General features: G+C 35.0%; 1 protein-coding gene across 2 annotated transcripts in view; it reads right to left on the minus strand.

Annotated features, from left to right (window-relative positions):
* LOC111142141 (host cell factor C2) overlaps window positions 1–19,927 on the minus strand; it is a 33,090-nt gene that overhangs the window by 3,722 nt on the left and 9,441 nt on the right. The window contains exons 5-15 of one of the 2 annotated variants that reach the window (XM_022495123.1): window positions 19,285–19,369; window positions 17,742–17,848; window positions 17,444–17,632; window positions 11,722–11,889; window positions 11,140–11,192; window positions 9,075–9,252; window positions 5,277–5,480; window positions 4,639–4,712; window positions 2,516–2,653; window positions 596–781; window positions 146–184 (exon numbers count right to left, since the gene is read on the minus strand). In XM_022495123.1, the coding sequence (XP_022350831.1) occupies window positions 146–184; window positions 596–781; window positions 2,516–2,653; window positions 4,639–4,712; window positions 5,277–5,480; window positions 9,075–9,252; window positions 11,140–11,192; window positions 11,722–11,889; window positions 17,444–17,632; window positions 17,742–17,848; window positions 19,285–19,369 (1,421 nt within the window). The remainder of the gene's footprint in view (window positions 1–145; window positions 185–595; window positions 782–2,515; window positions 2,654–4,638; window positions 4,713–5,276; window positions 5,481–9,074; window positions 9,253–11,139; window positions 11,193–11,721; window positions 11,890–17,443; window positions 17,633–17,741; window positions 17,849–19,284; window positions 19,370–19,927) is intronic. The other variant, XM_022495124.1, reaches the window with a different exon arrangement.

A 19,927-nucleotide genomic window follows, 5' to 3' on the forward strand; every position in this document is an offset into this window, starting at 1 on the left:
GTAATTGCATTAGGTACTAGAACTTTTATTATTGATTTTTAAAAACCTAATTGGATCTACAATGTTTAATTCATGCCCACTTTTCAATATCATAACTAGGCTTAAATGTCTGCCTGTACCATCCTAAGAAAGGGGTTTTTCTTACCTGAAAGCAGATCTTTTCTTCTCTAAAGAGGGGCAGGACCTTAGGATAAAATATAATTCAATTTCATGTGTTCTATTAGAATTCTCCAGCACAAACTTTTTGGTTCCATACAATAAGAACAAAGTTAATATTAAGATGAATACCAGATTTCCCTGACTCTCTATAATTTGGATGCTGTAATTCTGCTTCAACTTTGGTCCTTAAGATTATGAGTGAATAGCAAACATTTTTTAAATTTATAATCCACCCCTTTTATTTAAGACCTAAATTTTTTTTTTAATTCAAGTACTGTTGACATACACATTACATTAGTTTCAGTTGTACATTTACCCACCCCTTTTAGATACCTCTCATTTTATCAGATACTAACAAGAAACTCTAAACTGATAGTTTCACTTCATGTACAAAATTTCGATAACTAAATCACCAAGCCTTGACCTGACATCTCACCTTTGAAATTCTGACTGCAGAAGGAGCTCCAGGAAAACCGGGAATACAAGTTTTAAATTCACTGATTTTGCTGAAAGGGCCTATTCCACAACCATTGATGGCAGCAACCCTGAATCTGTATCCTGTGCCTGGAACCAGATCTTGTTTCTTAAGTAAACTGTAGTCAGGTGCGTCTGCATTTCCTATCTAAAATGTAATACATGCAAAAGTCAAAAGGTGCAATTCATCATTTTGTCATTCAACAAGAAAACTTTTAAAGAATGAATCATGTTTTATGGTTCTAGTTCACATTTATTTCCCTTGTATTGGAATAAACCTTCCAGTACAAAAGCAACTAAGCCCATGGATTGGTGATTCTTATCCATAGGAAAAGTACTGTTTCCAGTTAAAAATCACTGATTATAAAAAGAAATTGATGTGTGTTCTGCACAATATGAAGGTAGGAAAAACCTGACAACCACTATAAACAAAGTAACAATCACTTTACATGGATAATTGTATCCAATTAGAGTAGAAATCTCAGAAGAATTATTCTCAAATAGTCTAACCAGGAACAATACCCTTTGGATATAGGCAAGCAAGCTTGACAGAAGAGAAGTGACCAGCATGTAGTATAGAGCATTTTAAAAATTAATATTTGGCAGATGCTGAATAAAATGTTAAACAACTGCATATTCTGGGTAGGAAGTTCATAACATTCACAAATTTCAAACAGTTTTTACATGTTCTCCCTCTCACTGCACCACTGTGAGGCAGGTAGTGCTAATGTATCATTCCCATTTTTAAGGGAGCGGTATCATTTTTATTTTATAGATGAGGAAACTGAGTCTCAGGGAGGTTAAATAGGTGACTTGTCTGAGGTCACACTGTAGAGCCCGGCAACTAAGGATTCCAACCCAAGTTTACTGGTTCTAAATTTTATGCTGTTTTTCTTTTGGGAAAAACAGGTAGTTACTAGGCCCTTAGATATTGTTATTTCCTTATATATGAAATCAAACTACTGCCAGAAATTTCATTAGTAAAATACTAAAAAATTACTAATGAGGATTTCTATTTTTGTCAAGAATTGGGAGGAATTCTATATGAAAGAGAGATATCAGAGAAACTAAAATGTAATGATAAATGTAATGATAAATGATAAGTTCTCCATTTATGTAGGTCTAGGCAATTCACTCTCTGAAATTCCCCATTTCAGAAAAAAATCAGTTCAAATGTGCTTTGGAGCTGTTACTGATTTCATAATTCTTAGGGTTACTGATTTCATAATTCATATATATGAGTTTTTCTTTATGGGGTTTCAGAATCAAGAAAAAATTAGACTGTATTTCAATAACCTACAGGGGCTCTTAAATTTTTTAAGTTGTAAAATCAAGAATTGAAAAAAGCTCTCAGTAAAAGGGCACCTGAGTGGCTCAGTTAAGCATTAGACTCTTGATTTTGGCTCAGGTCATGATCTCCAGGTCTTGAGATGGAGGCTCCACGCTCAGTGTGGAGACTGCTTCTCTCCCTCTGCCCCTCCCCTGACTTGCGCACTCACATGCGAAATAAAAAATACATCTTAAAAAAAAAAAGAAAAAGTTCTCAGTAAGAAAAAATGTTCCATTCTCTAAACACACCAGGTAACAAAATTAGAGATCCTTCAAAAAATCCTTATCTGTACTGGCCAGACCATATTCTTTATGACTCAAAATCCAGCCCAGTGATTGTATGAGGTTTTTTAAGTGACCTGCTCGTGATATATTCCATAAAAGTGCCTTAATAAAGAATACAAAATAATTAGGCATATAGATAGAACTCTCAATTATAGATTGTGGACAGATCTCAATTTCATGCATTCAAGTGACTTGAATCAGGGCTATAAAAAAAGATCTCATTCATGAAATTTATAACTCACAGGGTAGGAAATATATCAATAGCTACCTTTGAGATGCTTTGCTTTCCTTTTGGCAGCAAATAAAACTGGCTCACCAAAGCTGTATTATTTTTAAAAATTCCTACATCACACCACTGTCGTTCTCCTGCTTTCATTGTGGCCACTGGATTTGAAGGAGTCTCTTTCTAATTTCAGAGAAAGAAAAAATTATCAGGACTCTTACTGTGCATTTAAGAAACTTCCAGATTCAATAAATCCATGCAGTGATCTACAAATAGGCATATGGGTAAACACCACAACATTAAAAGCTCATAAGTAAATAAACTCTTAACAGATTAGGACAACTGACAGTGAAACAGGGATGCCAATTCAAACACAGGGAGTGACAGGCATTCTGCAAGTCAGTAGCTCTGTACTATCAACCTAGCTGGAGTTAGCATGCTTTTCAATCAGTGATATATTAAAATGCCAGCTGTTTTATAGAACATTGTCATTTCAGAGACCCTCTCAGAAAATGTAATCCCTTTAGTGTGACATTATACCTTGCTCCAAAAGGAGCAAATAAGGAAAAATTCATTCCAAGCTGGCTTATTTCTAGATTCAAAAACAACTAGCAGAAATTCAGTGACCTTTGCACTTGATTTAAATACCTGTGATTCTCCAAACCTAAAAGGAGAAAAAATGTTCAAAACTAAAATGCAATTTGAATATACTTTAGTATATATTAAAGAGGAGATTAAACAGTTTTACGTTTTTTACCTTGCTTTAAAACAAAGAAACTTCCTCTACCTTAAGCTATTTTTAGTGATAAGTGAATTATACTTATCCCTGGAACTAACCTTTTTAAGCCATCTTCTTTATAAATGAGACACTGTTTCCAGAAGCTCAAAACAAATGTGCATTTCAGTTACTTATTTCTGTCTTAAATATATAACAGCAGAGGTACATGCTTATAATTCACATTATTTATTATTTAGGCTATCACACATGACAAAGTGAGCTACCTAGAAAAAGTCTTTCAGGTTTTGTTTTTTTTTTTTAAAGGAGTATCTTTAAACTTGCTTTCATTTTTAAAGTTGTAAAAACTCTCTTCAACAACTTTTATAAAACAACTGGCTCCAACTGAAATAACAAATACCATTCTGGCTGATGTGTTGCAAAACAGATTTGGGAGGGAAAAGGTTCCCTTTAATAATTCTTCCCTGAGAAGAGTTCTTCCCTAAGAACTTTAGGACTTAATATTCTGGAAAGGTGAAAGCTGATAAAGGTAAATATCTGATCAAAATCCATAAAATCATGATTGAAAGAAAACCAAAACTACGGACAATTCTTAAGGATTCCAAGAGGTAAATATTAGGTCAAATAAAAACTCTTGCTCATAGCAATAAAATCGCAATGATGGATAATTTTAAAATAAATTAAGAAGTATATACACACACACACATGCACACACACATATATATTACCCTTATATTTACCTCATTAAGACAATCATGGTGTATTTGTGAGGCACATACCTAGCATTTTAAGTTAAGCTACAGACTAATTTTGGCCTTTCATAAAACAACTCAATGTCAGAGATTATTGGGTTACCCTATAGGTATGTCTAACCACCCAATACTGCAATATCCTGCTGTTCTCCCAATTAATAGCTAGCAATAGAGCCACTGAAATTTTATATTCTGTAATATGTCCTTTTACTCTTTAAGACATTAATGTAACTTACATATACATGTACACATACACACACTCATATTTCTGATTATAAAAGCAGCACATTTCACTATACAAAAATATTGAAGGGCCAGAGAGATTAAGTAAAAGTTATCTGTGGCCACAGAGCCTGGAGAAAGTCACCTAGCATTATAGTGTGGATGTACGTGGACTCACATGAGAGTGAGAATGTATGTATCGTGTGTATCTTTTAATAAAGTTGGGATCATAGTATATAGATATAAAAATATATGTATTTATATATATACACACAAATTTTTATGCAGCTTTTTTCACTTAACATTATATTGTAAACATTTTTTCTATTCAAGCCTTCATTCTTCAGTCTTTGGCAAGTCATTACCAGAGGACACCCAAGAATCTTTTCATGAATTTATGCTGAAGTTGCTCAGCATCCAACCTTTAAACACGTATGATCTTCAGGTCAGATACTTACAGAAAATGGCATCACTGTAGCATGTGCTTCTACACGGCTGATCTTAGATGCAGGCAATGCACATGCTTCATCAACTAAAAACCAAACAATTCATCATATAAGACTTACGTAATCACTTTGCAAACAGACACATTAAAATATAATTTATAAACATACAAAAAAGAGCCAGAGGGAGAAAAGCACAATAATTAGAAATATGGACCCTCTAACTCGAACTAATTCACAAAGTTCACTTCTCAAGGGTTTGAAGACTAACTAGAACTTCAGAGAATGTTTACCAAAGATGAAACACAAGTCCTATTGCAAAAGAATGAAATGAGAATTTGCAAAATCAGAAATCAATCAAGCTGGGAGAATTGTTACTCCAAAGTCTAAAGAATGAATCTTTTCTACGGGGAAAAAAAAATCTGCTGAACATATTCACAGTAGGATAAATACATTCTGAATGTATTTCAGTGTGTGCTGATTTAAATATTTATGGAAGGCAGCAGAGTATATAATAATTTTCATTGAAATGTTTTATCTCTTTATATATGATTCAATCCAAGATGAAATGCAATTCCCATCTAAACAAATAAGTTTGATGAATTTATATACAAAAATGGTTCAAAATACAGTATGTGAAACACATTTCAAACCTTCAGATTTGGTACTGAATGTTGTTAGTGAAGTTTCATCTTTAACAACTGCCCCATTTGTACTGGATGATTCAGTTTTAATGGTCTGCTGGGTTACCATAGTTTGTGCGCTGGAAACAGAACTGGATACAGAAGTTTCGGGGATTACTGTTCTTAAGTCCAGGCAACTACTTAGAACACCTATAGTTGCTGAAGTATGAGGACCTAAAATTAAAGTGAAAAGATCAATTGTTAACATAATTCCTGCAATAATTGTGCTGTCTTATGGTTCTTGTCATACAATTCTTGCTATTTTCAATTTTAAAAATACAAACATGAGTACCGTACATGTCATTCATATGAATTAACCACTAGGCATAAAATGTTTAGAAAAATAAACTGCACTATACAGATAGCAGATGTCCAACGTCTCAGCTCCTTCTTCTACTCTAAGCACTGAATCATTGTTCTTGGACTCTCCTAAATCATAGATCAAATGCCCTGCTTCTCATTTTAGGGAAAAATATAGAAGTCATCAGGAATGCATGCCCTTGGTTTTCTGCCTCTCCTGCCCTAAACTAGAAATATGTTTGTGATTGTGCCCATCCTTTCTGTCTTCTCTTCCACTTCAGAGGATGAACTGACCTCTCTCCTGAAGAAGGATAATTTATCCTCCTGTGCTCTTGGTCCCATTCCTTCCCATTTTGGGAACCTCTTTCATCAATCATTCCTTTCTCTTCAGGGTTTTCAGATTCTTTTTCATTAGTAGTTTTTGGCCATTGGTCCATAAACATTATCAGGTCTCTCAAGCAAACAAGCATGCATCTTCTCTGACCCTGCAAATCTCCTCCAGTTACCTTAGCCCCTCACTAATTCCCTTCAGAGAAGTCTCTACTTCCTTGACCTCCTCAAACTTGGTTTCTAGACCACTACTCTAATGAAATGGCTCTGGCAAATATCAGTGATTTCTAAAGGATGCCTTTCGATTTCCATTTACTTGACCTTTCTGCAATGTAAACAACGCTGACCACATACTCCTTTTTGAAGCTGTTTCTTTCTATGATTTATAATTACTCATTCCACAACACCAGAGATTTGCTATTTACCAGATATCGTGCTTCTTTCTACAATGCTGAAACAAAGCAGGCATGGTTAATACCTCATCAAGTTATAATCATGTGATAGAGAAAGACAAGCACACACAATAAATATATAGTCACAAACTGTGATGCCCAGAAAAAGTAGGACACCAATCTCTGGTTCTTTTCCTGACCTTCTAGGAACTGCTTTCCAATCTCTTAAGTTGGTTTCTTCTCTTAAAATGACTCTTTAAATGCAGGCGTTCCAAGCCTTCCCTTTTCTCCATTTACATATCTTCCTATGCTTTAACTACCATTTACAAATCATAAATTTCTCAAATACCTATGTCCTGGGCACTGTGGGAGGTGCTAGAAATCTCACAGTAAACAAGTCAGACAAGGTCCCTTGTCTTGGAGCTTATATTTTAGATACCCTTAATTTCTAAGTTTTACTTCCAGCTAAAAACTACTACCTAAACTCTACACCTAAGTATCCAACTGACCATTAGAAATCTTTACCAGTATGTTCTTCAGTGCCTCAAAAACACTAAATTCAAAGTTGAACTTACCTTTTCCCCAAGTCTGTCCTTGCTCTTGTATTTCTTATCTTGATAACGAGTATCATCATCCATTGAATTTCCAACCCAAAAAACTAGGAGTCATGGTCAACTCATTTTTATTTCTCATACCCAACTAGTTTCCAAGGCTAAAAAAGTCTGAGAAATGATATATTCTCTCCTCTCCATCCCACCCACTGCTTTAGTCTCTGTGTCTCTTGTAGTCCTAAAAGAACACCCTATCGGGCCTCCCAATCATTTCCTACTATAGTTCTGATGGTGAGGCCAGAGTGTTCTTTTCTTTTTCTTTCTTTCTTTTTTTTTTTAAGATTTTATTTACGCGTTGGTGGAATAGTGGTGAGCATAGGTGACTTCCAAAGATTTTATTTATTTATTTGAGAGAGAGGCAGTGAAAGAGAGCATGAGCAAGGAGAAGGTCAGAGGGAGAAGCAGACTCCCTGTGGAGCTGGGAGCCCGATGCGGGACTCGATCCCGGGACCCCGGGATCATGACCCGAGCCGAAGGCAGTCGTCCAACCAACTGAGCCACCCAGGCGTCCCCAGAGTGTTCTTTTCAAACAATAAGAACAATAACAAGAACAACAACAACGAATCATGTCACTCTTCCCACTTTTGAAACATACCAGCTACTCTAACCTACAGAGAAAAAGTCCTGACATTGGGTAGCCATTCATTCATATATTTGAATGTCTGCCAGATACAGTCATTGTACAACCACTATGGTTTTCCAATTTGCCTAGTACTAATTTTATGCAAACTGCCTTACAATGTAGGATTTAGATTGCATCTGAAATCTCAAAGCTCTTGTTTTCTAAGAATATAAACTTCTTTATAAGACAGACATAGAAAATCACTGTAAGAAAGAAAAATAGGGGGGCGCCTGGGTGGCTCAGTGGGTTAAGCCTCTGCCTTCGGCTCAGGTCATGATCCCAGGGTCCTGGGATAGAGCCCCGCATCAGGTTCTCTCCTCAGCAGGGAGCCCGTTTCCTTCTCTCTCTCTGCCTGCCTCTCTGCCTACTTGTGATCTCTGTCAGATAAATAAATAAAATCTTAAAAAAAAAAAAAAAGAAAGAAAAATAGGGGTGGTTGGGTGGCTCAGTTGGTTAAACATCTGCCTTCAGCTCAGGTCAGGATCCCAGGGTCCTAGGACTGAGTCCCTCATCAGGCTTCCTGCTCAGCGGGAAGCCTGTTTCTCCCTAACCCCCTTGCCTGCTATTCCCCTGCTTGTGCTCTCTCTCTCTCTCTCTGTGACAAATAAATAAAATCTTAAAAGAAAAAAAAGAAGACAGAAATATAAGCTGCAGCCCAGGACCAGGCTTTTATAATTTTGAGCAAATCATTCCGTCAGAAAATCAAGAAAACAAAAGTGTTCTCTTTTTCCACACATAATGAAAGGAGGAAAAATGACAGCAAATTATTTTCCTTGAATACTTTATCTATCATGGACTCATGAAGAAAAATGTTAATAAAAATAATACTCATACTGTTAAGTTTGCATTATGGAAGAGGATTTAGATTTTTATCAGCTGTCACGATGTTTTCAAATTAAAAATACAGTCACGTGTGTCTATGTCACAGACATATCAGAATGAGATTTATAAAATAATTTTAGATATTTAAATAAGGCACAATGCTTAATGTATTTCAAATGGCATGAGAATATTCAAATGAACTCACTTTACATTACAAAGTTCACCGAATTACAAGCTGTCCCATGAATGTAATCAACAGTTCTCATAAATGAACTCTTTCTGAGGATAATCCAGTTACTTGCTAAACAAATATTTACTAAGTGACTACTATTAACCAGGCATGGATTCAGGTGCTGAGGAAATAGAAATGAACAAGAAAATCTTTGCCCAAAACAAATAATTTCAGATAGTTCTAAGTGCTAAGAAAATACAGTAATGGGAAAGGGACAGTGCAATACTGGCCAACCTCAAATGTCATATAAGAGCTTGCCTCATCTGAATTTTGTAGCTCATAACTAAGCATTACTATTCAGGTAAGTGGTTCCTTGGTATCTTGGTATCTCCAACTAGAGTCAATATGGAAAGCTTATTATTATTTTGAAAATGGATCAAAACCATAGAACATTTACTTTTCCAAAGTCAAAATTCCCTACTATTGTAAAAAGGTTTATTTAAAATGCCATCTTTATACCTTCGTTTTTCCTTAGCACATCCACGACACAACTATGATGATTAGAAGCATTAGTTGCCAAAGATGAATGTAAAGTAGCGTTAGAATCAGTTGATGCTTTGAGATCTGGTCTGTTTTTCACAGAAGTTCCTTTCATAGCTGTATATTCAGTTTTTGTACTGTTCATTGTATCACTGATCTATAAGAAATAAAATAGTTTATTATAGGAAGCAATGTTCAATTAATAATAATACATGTAAAAAATAAGCAAAATAATTTACAACTTAAATGCTTTTGAAAATAAATTTACCAAGATATAAAACAGTTTAAATTATATTCTTAATTTGTACAGGATTATTCTTTAAATTTTACAGTAGTTTAAGAAAACAATTTCTTCACTTAATCTCCATTCTGAATAGACCAGGTTCGGAAGGGGAATGGGAGGGTATATTCTGAGGGGAAAAAAAAAAACAACATTTTTATAAGTGGTAGTAGTATTCAAGTAAATACGTATGTAACACAGGAGACAACGCCAAAGCTACCAAGTTTAACATTTTTGTCAAATTTTCTTAACAAGGTCAATAAGGATATTAAAGATTTGATGACTCCTAAAAATAAAATCTCAGTTCAAGCAAATGAATTACTCTGTATGACTGAGTTTTCCAAAGAGAGATCAAGATTTAACACATACATGTATCAATATTCTTTACCATTAAACATTTTAGACAGGAATCTTTCTAAGTCTGTTTCTGTCTTCTTATACATACTATAATGAATATATTTAGACTTTTTGATAATTCAGATCATTGTGAGTATCAGTTACTACTACATAGCAATACCTATGGGTCTACTGCACCATAAAAGTGATGTGGCTTCATTCAAAAACCCCAATATTGCTGCCTCTTTTTACTTACCTGTTTTTTGTTATTGTTCTGTCTCCATCTTGATTGTTAATTATACCTCTATAGTCAATTACAACTTCTTATGGCCCTAAAGATATTTGTCCATCATACAGCCATGTTCAGAACGCATGCGCTTATGCCTACATCATTTTCCTTGAAAACAATCTAATGTATATTTAGACAGAAGTTTGCCATATAAAACCAGGGTAAACCCTAGTAATCTTACTCATTAGTCTCTACAAATATCTATTGTGAAGCCCTTCATAAACAAGAAGGAACCTCACAAACATCAGTGCTCAATTCAGCAACTCATATTCTTTGGTCGGCAAAGTACATAGTAAAGAAATATATTTCACATCCATTTTCGAAGTATTGGTTGAAATTTAAAATGAGTGTGTGTGACATTTAGAAATGTCAAAAAGATAGATTTCAAGATACTGTAAGTATAAACTCTAAGGGATTAGCCTCTGAAGCTATGTGTAGTGAGGGGAGACTTCAATTTCTTGGTTAGGGATTCTTAACCTAGGCTACTGTCATAATGATCTATGGAGTGTTCCTTAAAACCACAGTTAACTGGGCATCATCCTAAAGTGTTTTTTTTTTTAATTGTGTTATGTTAGTCATCATAAAATACATCATTAGTTTTTGATGCAGTGTTCCAAGATTCACTGTTTATGTACAACACCCGGTGCTCAATGTAATACATGCCCTCCTTAATGTCCACAATAGCCAAACCATGGAAAGAGCCAAGATGTCCTTCAACAGATGAATAGATAAAGATGTAGTCCATATATATATATATATATATATATATATATATATATACAATGGAATATTACTCAGTCATCAGAAAGGATGAATACCCAAACTTTGCATCAACATGGAAGGGACTGGAGATTATGCTGAGTGAAATAAGTCAGGCAGAGAAAGTCAATTATCATACGGTTTCACTTACTTGTGGAACATAAAAAATAACATGGAGGACATCCTAAAGATTCTGCTTCACTAAATCTGGGAAAAGGCTGGGATTCTGTGTATGATTGTTTTTTAATCTCAGAGGTGATTCTAATATGCAGCCAGGGTTGAGAACCTCTGTCCTAGGGTAATATGCTAAAAATATGAATAAAAATTGAGACTCTAACCTTAAACATTCATTTGTCATCATAAATTTTTTTTTAACTTACACTGTTAGGAATGGTGCTATTACTGCCTTGTCTGTGAGGGTCCATTCTGACTCCTGTAGGAATAAGAAAGTTCATACTGACATGCTCTGAATTAGCTTCAATAAAATATAATCAAGTATTTCTGGAAGTTATGTATTAAAGGTTAAAAAGTATCTTTATCAAAATTTATCTATTTTCTTCATAGTTTGCTTAATAGTTGACTAAAATCCTTTCTAAAAGAACATGTAAAATTAAAAATGTTTCTAAGTGCCTGTTACTGTACAAAAATACTTTTAAAAAAGCTGAAATTATTTATGTGCTAAATAAAACCATCTCCTGAAGTCAAGTATCAAGTCAAATTAAGAAAGTACATCAGAATGAACTGCAGAAAAACAAAACATTGTATCCTACACATCTATGCATTCTACCACAGCTTAATGATAAGACAGGCAAGTTTCAGAGTTGAAACGCAACATACTTGATTAACCAGGCAGGAAACATCATAAAAATTTTTTAAAACTAAGCCATAATCACTGGTTTTCCTGCAGTAACTTTTTAAAAAAGCAAATGAGCATGGATGCTTTCAGGTGAAGATTATGTTACCTTGCATATTTGGTGTTGCTGTAGAATCTGATGACGCAGCTTGGTAAGGTAAGTCTGTATTCAGCTGCAAAAGATAGCCCTCAACTGTGGGCACTTCATCCCATTTGACATGGAAAGAGTTGGTAGTGGCCTTGATCAGCTGTACTTGTGATGGTGCCGGCGGTTTCTCTAAAGAACAATATTGACGTTATACGTTGATGTTTCCAATGTATCAATATTTTGCCTACATAGTTTGTGTGGGTCTAGGGCTCTGAAAACATTAGCAATGAGTATTTCAACTGTCTAACAAGAAGGAGAAAATTTACTCAGATAAACATAGCTATCCTAGGTCAAATGAAAACAGTTTGGGGATCTGATTCTATTTATTTAGTTAGTTCCTTATACAAATAGCTCTACACACAAAATAATCCGGCTCCAAGCTATTTGTGTCATCAGAATCAGAAAGAAATGTTTAATCACAGAAGTACAAGGAGGGCGGGGGAAGCAAGTATTTTATAGTTATAGCTACATTATTTTACCTTCTTTGTAAGTTTTTTAGAATTTTAATGAGGCAATTTTCAGCCAATAGTATACAAGTCAGAAATAGTGTTAATGTTCGCTAAGATGATTTGGACATATTTTGGAAAATCACAACTTCTTGAAGTTAATACGCTCTTATCAAAACTTGTACTACCCCAAACAAGTAACTACTTTGGTATAAAATATTACCAACATTTCCAAAACAAATAACAATCATAGAGTTTTAGAGCCGGGAAAAAGAATCTGAGATTATTTCTACTTTATCCTTGTCCTCTTTTTGTTTACCTACCAATTCAGAGAACTCAGAATTCCTAAAGGAGTACATTCCATCTTTAGACAGTTATATAAGAAATTTTTTTTCTTCTAGTGAGTTGACATCTGTAAGCTATAATTTAATCCTTATATAGAATCCTTATAGATATTGAACAAGTCTATTATCTGTCTTTTTGTATTTTTTAGAGAAGGGGTCACCAAACTGGCTGGCTTATGGTGTGTTTTTGTAAATAAAGTTTTATTGAAACACAGTGATGCTCATTTGTTTATGTATTAGTTATCATTCCTTTTTCTACAGCAGCAGAATTGCATCATTGTAATAGAGACCATACGGCCTACAAAGCCTAAAATATTCACTATCTAGCCCATTAGAGAAAAATTTGATGACTGTGTTTTAGAGGGTAAGTAAACCTAGTTCCTCCAACTATTCCCCATGTAGATTTCTCCATAATCCTATTCACAATCCGGTTTATTTAAATTTCTTAAAGTAAGACAACCTATACAAGGAAATAATAAGAAGACAAGTCCAAGAGGTACACCACCCACATAATAGAAGTCACATGTAGAGAAAAGAGAGAAAACAGAAGGGTACAAATCAATGAAATAAATCAAGAAAATACCCAGAACTGAAGAACAAGAGTTTCCAAACTGAAAGGGCCCAATAAGTACCCAACACAATGGGTTAAAAATAGAAGCACAATGAAATTTAAGAACATCACCATGAAATTTAAGAATAGTAGGGACAAAAAAATCCCACAAAAAAACCCTGAAAGCTATCAAGGGTGAGGGGAAAGGTCACATTTAAAAAGAACAAAAATAAGAAATGGTTTGGGTTTCTCAACAAAAACATAGAAGCTTGAATACAGTGTAACAATGCTTTCAAAATTTTGAAGGGTAATGACTTCCTGTGTAGAATTCTATTATCATGCAAATCGCCAATTAAGTGGAAGAAAGACTGAACATACTTCCAAACAAGGCGAAATCTCAAAATAAATTTATCACCTATGCACCCTTTTCCTGGGATGTGTTCCACAAAAAATGAAAAAGTAAACTAAGAAAGGGAAAAAAATTATGGAATCCAGGAAACAGGGAATCCGGCACAGGTGAGAGGCAAAAGATATCCCCAGGAAGATGATGAAGGGAGACGCCAAGATGATAGCTGGGCTCGATTTGTGGAGGACAACCATCCCAGATTGGAGCAGGAGAAATTTCTTCAAGACGATGAAATTTGATAGAATATCTGATGCATCTAACCATAGTCAGAGAAGATTTAAACAAATAACAGAGTATGGATTGAATTAGTGGTAAATACATACAAATCTAAAACAAACAAAAGTAACAATTATTAATCCATGGCAAATAAAAAATTGTGCAAGAAAAGTATAACAATATTCTACATGGCTCACCTGCAAACAGTGTTTATGTGGTCATAATGTAAACAATGAATACTCATCTAACAAAATTATGGTATAACCATATTGAGAGAATGGGGGTAGGAAAGGCATATAGGAGAGAGGCGAGGAATGATGGGAAGAAGAGATTAAATCCTTAATTTCCAGAGTAGAAAGTGAGCATTTTATGCCTAAACTGAAAAAAATCAAAGTAACAATATATTTGTGTTATATGGAAATATGGAAGTAAATACCAAAAGAATTGTTTAACAGAGTTGAAAGCAGATGATTGTGAAGCAAAGAAAATGAGAGGAAGGTTGGAGCAAAGGACTGCTATTTTGCATATAAAAGCTTCATGGAATTAACCACTCTTTTAAATATTAACAAATTCACAAAGATTAACTAAAAGTGAAAACAGGCAAGATGAAGAGCCCTCATTTCCCCAATCCCCCAAATTCATGCCAATTTATCAAGAGGAGAAGCAAAGTCTAAACTTGGACCTTATGATAGTGGCCACAATTACTTTTAGATAGCTATTCATGTCTAAAGAAAAGGTTTATGGGAAAACTGGCCAGATCCCTTAGTCATAGATCCCTTAGATAATCTGTTGAAAGTGATGTATTCGGCCAAGAAAAACCTATACACACATATTTTTCTTCCAATCTCAGAGACTAAAGTTTATCCTTGGACTTCAGGCAACAACTCCCAATTTCGAAGATGCATCAGTAAGTTGGATTTCTGTATTTCTTTCCTGCTTACTAGTATGTGCTTCTTCCACAGAAAATATTTAGTCTCTAACTTAGTTGTTCCATTTATTATTTTCCAATTATCTTAATTTTAAAAGTAAACTGTTTCTATATTACCAAAGCAATACATGCTTCTGTAGAAAATAAAGATGAGAGAAAAACCTTTCAGAAAATGCTGAATATCACCTTTTAGATAACATTTTGGTACACAATGTATACTTCCAGATTTTTCTGTTTATATGCTTAAAAGAAACTGGAATCATAGGCATGTTTTAGAATCTGCTTTTCTCATGTAGCAACATACATTACATCTCCAGATTTGATTTCTTGACTGACCTCCAGATTTCTTTATTCATCAACTACATACTTAATCTCCTTATTTCAAACTTAGCATAGTCTAAATGAAACTTAATTTTCTCCACAAACTGGTATTCTCCTCAGTCTTCCCCAACCCAGTAAATGGAAATACCACCAAGTTATTCAAGCTAAAAACTTCATCCTCCATTCCCCACTTTGTGCCACATGCCACACCCAATTCATCAGCCATTCTGTCAATAAGAACTCCAAAACATATCCATATCCATATCCTCCCCATCTCCACTGGCACCACTGTAGTCTTAAGACTTCTCAGACTCCTGTGAAAGACTTCTAACTGGTCTCCCCGTGTGCACTTTTGCTCACCTACAATTTATTTTCCAAACAAATGCAGTGCCCATTCCAAAACATACATCAGATTGCGACACATCTCTCCTTCCAACTAGTAAGTAAACTACCGTTGTACTTTATAAACAACCTAAACTTTACCATGATGTGCGAGGCCTTACATGATCTGTCCTGCTGTCACTTCCCTAACCTCCATTCCTACACTGTCCTCTTCCACTCAGCTCAAATCTGTTCCCAAATGTACCAAGTGTTCCTATCTCAGGGCCCTTGTACTTGCTATTCACCCTTGCTATAGTGTTTATCCTCTAGCCTTTCCCATGGATAGCATCTTCTCTCCATTTGGATTATATCCCAAATGCTGTCTCATACTTTTCTAACTACCCACCCTGAAGTCAGTGGTACCTATACCAGTACCCCATCTACTATCCCAGTGGTCTATGTTACTATCTTCACATGCTTACCAGAAACGGAACTTATTTTGTTAATTTGTCTGATTAGTGCCTGTCATCCTGCTGCCCTCATACTTTCCGAGAATATAAGTTATTTGATATCAGGGACATTATCATATCAGTCCCTTTCACTGCTGTAACGTTTCACTTCTCAGCATATAAAACAACCTAGAAAAATTCCTGATAGACATGTGTCAATCAATAAGTATTTATTGAAAAAAATGGATGAGTTCCGTATTTTAAAATTTTTAGTGTTGAACTACTTTTGTAAAAATCTTTTCAGGGGCACCTGGGTGGCTCAGTTGGTTGGGCATCTGACTCTTGATATTGGCTCAGGTCATGATCTTAGAGTCGTGGGACTTAGTCCTACCTCAGGCTCCATGCTTAGCTGGGAGACTGCTTGGGATTCTTTCCCTCTCCCTCTGCCTGCCCCCTCCCATGTTTTCTATGCAGTCTCTCTCTCTCTCTAAAAATAAATCTTTTTTAAAAAATCCTTTATTTTGGAATACTTTTAGATTTACAGAAAAAAACACAGAGTTCCCATATACTCCTTACTGTTTCCCTTAATGCTAACATATTTGTTAAAACTAAGAAATTAACACTGGAATAATACTATTAACTAAACTACAGACTACTCAGATATCACCAGTTTTCCAACTAATGTGTGTGTGTGTGTGTGTGTTTGTTCCATCCAATCTAGGGTACCACCTTATATTTAGTCTTCATGTCTCCTTAGTCTCCTCTAATTTGTGACTATTTCTCACTTTCCTTGTTTTTTGTTTTTTTAAAAGATTTTATTCATTTATTTGAGAGACAGCAAAAGTGAGAGATCACAGAGGGAGAGGGAGAAGCAGGGAGCCCAAAGCAGGGCTGAATCCCAGGACCCTGAGATCATGACCTGAGCCAAAGGCAGGCACTTAACTAACTGACTGAGCCTTAACTGAACCCTCGTTTTCCTTGTTTTCCATCACTTTGAAGTTTTTGAAGAGCGCTATTCATATAGAATGTCTAGGATGTCCCTCATTTGGGGTTTGTTGGTAATTTCTCAGAATGAGGTTATGGATTTTGCAGTAACACAGGTGAAGTTTCTTCTTATCCCATCATACGAGAAGCAGGGCTAAATGATTCAACATGACTATCATTAGTGCTAGTTCTACATCTAAACATAACCTGTAATGTAGAAGTTACAATTATTTGAACACTTCTGTCTTCCTTCAGCATTATACAGTGAAATTTAACAAGGTACAGATGCCTGTTTAATGTTAACAAAGAAAGGTGTGTGGGGGGGTGGGAGTTCTCGCTAGGAAAACATTTGATTTTTGATTATCAATCAAATATTTGATTCTTATTTTTGATTATCAAATCAAATATTTGATTAAGATGGTATTTTCCAGGTTTGTCTACTGTTAAGCTACTACTGGTCCTTTTCCATATTCTGTGGTTTGGAAGGGAGTCACTAAATCCAGTCTATACTCAAGGAAAGGGACATTAAGAAACTCTCTTGGGAAAAAAAAAAGGGAATTCTCTTGGAGTAGGAAATATCTACATACAATATTTCTTCCATACCTTTTTAATTATGGAAAAGAGAGGCAGTGGCATTTACACTAAATCTCAAGAGACAGGTAGGGCTCAAGTATTTATTTACCTGAAGGAAAAATATTTGTTGAATACTCTTACCTACCAGTATCAAGATACCAAAGATCCTTGCAGCAAACTTGACTATTCAGAGCTTTTTTGTAGCCGTCTCTTCCACTCCAAAAATACAATCGAGTGCCAATTGCAACAGCACAGTGTCCAGCTCTTGGTCTTGGCCTTGAATTTTTTTTATCTTCCTGAGAATCTGATACTAGGGTGGTCCACTCTGCTGTATCTAGAAGATAGAAATATCCATGACTACTATAGTGTTCTTAAACAACAAAATAACAAAAATTCTTTTATTAATAAGTTTTATCTCAGTAAGTAACTCTTAAAAGACTCACCGAGATTTAGGTAAGAAAATGAACTAGTACATCTCCATTCACAATCATGAGGTGAAGTCTCAATATTCTCCCCCTTATGTGGAACCCATCCACCGAAAATGTACATCCTGAACAAAAAGAGAGAACATAAAGTGGCTGATTTTTTTTTCTAAAGCTTTAGTTTTTTTTTTTTAGATTTAAAATGCTAAGAATAGACTTAAATTTCTTATTTGTTGATTCAAAGCTTCAGGACTATTCACTTACTTACTTATGATCAAGATAATGGGAGTAAGATAATGAATAAAGTGGTCTTCTCTGAAAAGTCTACAATTTCATGAAGCAATACAGAATCAAATTATTTCTCTCTGGCAAGTTACATAAAGTGGGGAATATTTCACTTTTAATACATTTGAAAATCAATATTATATATAATATACTAAGTGTACCTCAGTCAGAAAGATAGTCAAATGACCTATGACACCTAAAATCAAATTCAGAGTTGTATGCATACAGTAACCAAAGAGGATTAAGTTTCTTATAACTTTTGTCATTGATATCACTCAAATAAAAAACTTTAAACTATGTCCCTTGGGGCCCTAAGAGTTCTTGAGATAGGTCTAATAGCTGCTGAAGGAGAAAGGTTCATCAGGCAGCACTCAGGGCCCATGTGACCTCAAGCCAACTAAACAAGCTCAATTTCCTATTTTGTCTATTAGAGTTCCAATGGAAAACCACATTTTATAAAAGGATTCTGATATTCTAAAAAATATAGCTTATTAGATTTTGTTTATGGCTATTTAAAAAAAAAGAACTAATGAGGTTCTAGTTGTTTCCTAAAATATTACTTATAGGAAAAAATCCCTACACAAAGAAAATAATTAATTTCTCTTTACACAATAATGCACAAATAAGAGAACTTGTTGATGATAGTAATAGCTAACCTTTATGGAGTGCCCTTTATGTACCAGCCACTGTTTGAAGCATTTCATACGTATTAATCCATTTAATCCTCAAGACTGATAGAGGTTTTAATATTATCTGCATTTTATATGTGTGGAAATTGAGGTACAGACAGATTAAATTTCCTTGCCCCAGGTTATACATGACAAATAACAAAACTGGTGACTTGAATTCATGCAACTTGGTTACAGAGTTTATGTTCTAACCATAACTCTATTCAAAGTTCAATCATTTTGTGTGCATACTGAGTCCATATCTGAGAACAAATCAAGTGCTACCAAAAATAAGTAAAATGGAACAGTGAGTTAGGTGTGTCACACCTGGCAATGGAGGCCAGGTCAGTGAGACAACACTCTCCTTCACACTTACATAATATCTACTCTGTGCAAGGCGCTGTAAGAAATGTACAGAAATGCAAGAGGCAGGATAAGAAAATGGCACAGTAAGTATTCTAGCTTCTATAGGCTTACTATTCTAGCTTTAGTAGACACAATCATTGTTAAATTCAATAATCTATTTCCAAGCAATGGGTAGCACCACTCTTTGTGTGTATCTTTCTTAAGTTGGTTTTAAAAAAAAAGTGAAAAAAAGAAAACCACCATACTTGTTTCCTATAACACTGGCTGTGTGAAGGCTTCGTGGAAGTGGCACTGTCCCTTTAGTTTCTGGTTTTGACCAAGACATAGTTTCTAGAAGTAAAAATAAGTATGTTAGCAATTTGGTTTAATAATAGCAAATTACCTCACCTTGCAGAATTTTTTTTTTTAAAGATTTTATTTATTTATTTGACAGAGAGAGACCTCAAGAGAGGGAACACAAGCAGGGGGAGTGTGAAAAGGAGAAGCAGGCTCCCCGCTGAGCAGGGAGTCAGATTCAGAGCTGGATCCCAGGATCCTGGGATCATGACCTGAGCTGAAGGCAGATGCTTAACGGCTGAACCACCCAGACGCCTCTCACCTTGCAGAATTTTAAACCATTACTTGAATTTCATCTTAAAATAAACATTTCCAGCTAACATAAATAGTCAATTACAATAATCTTGTTTACACCTGAATGTTAGCATCTGTAATGGGAAGTGTATTTAGGGTGCCACCAATTTTGCATTAAAACCAGATTAGGGATTTTAACATTTTAAGTAAGAACACACTGTGTAGAAGATAGTTGAAAGTGAGAGGCACACCTACCCTCCAATCACTCACTCCTAGGATCCCTTTAAAAAGAGCTAGCCAGTGTTTTCACTGACCAGC

The sequence above is a fragment of the Enhydra lutris genome, unplaced genomic scaffold (genome assembly GCF_002288905.1).
Source record: "Enhydra lutris kenyoni isolate GAN:26980312 unplaced genomic scaffold, ASM228890v2 scaffoldscaffold7, whole genome shotgun sequence".
NCBI lineage: Eukaryota > Metazoa > Chordata > Mammalia > Carnivora > Mustelidae > Enhydra > Enhydra lutris.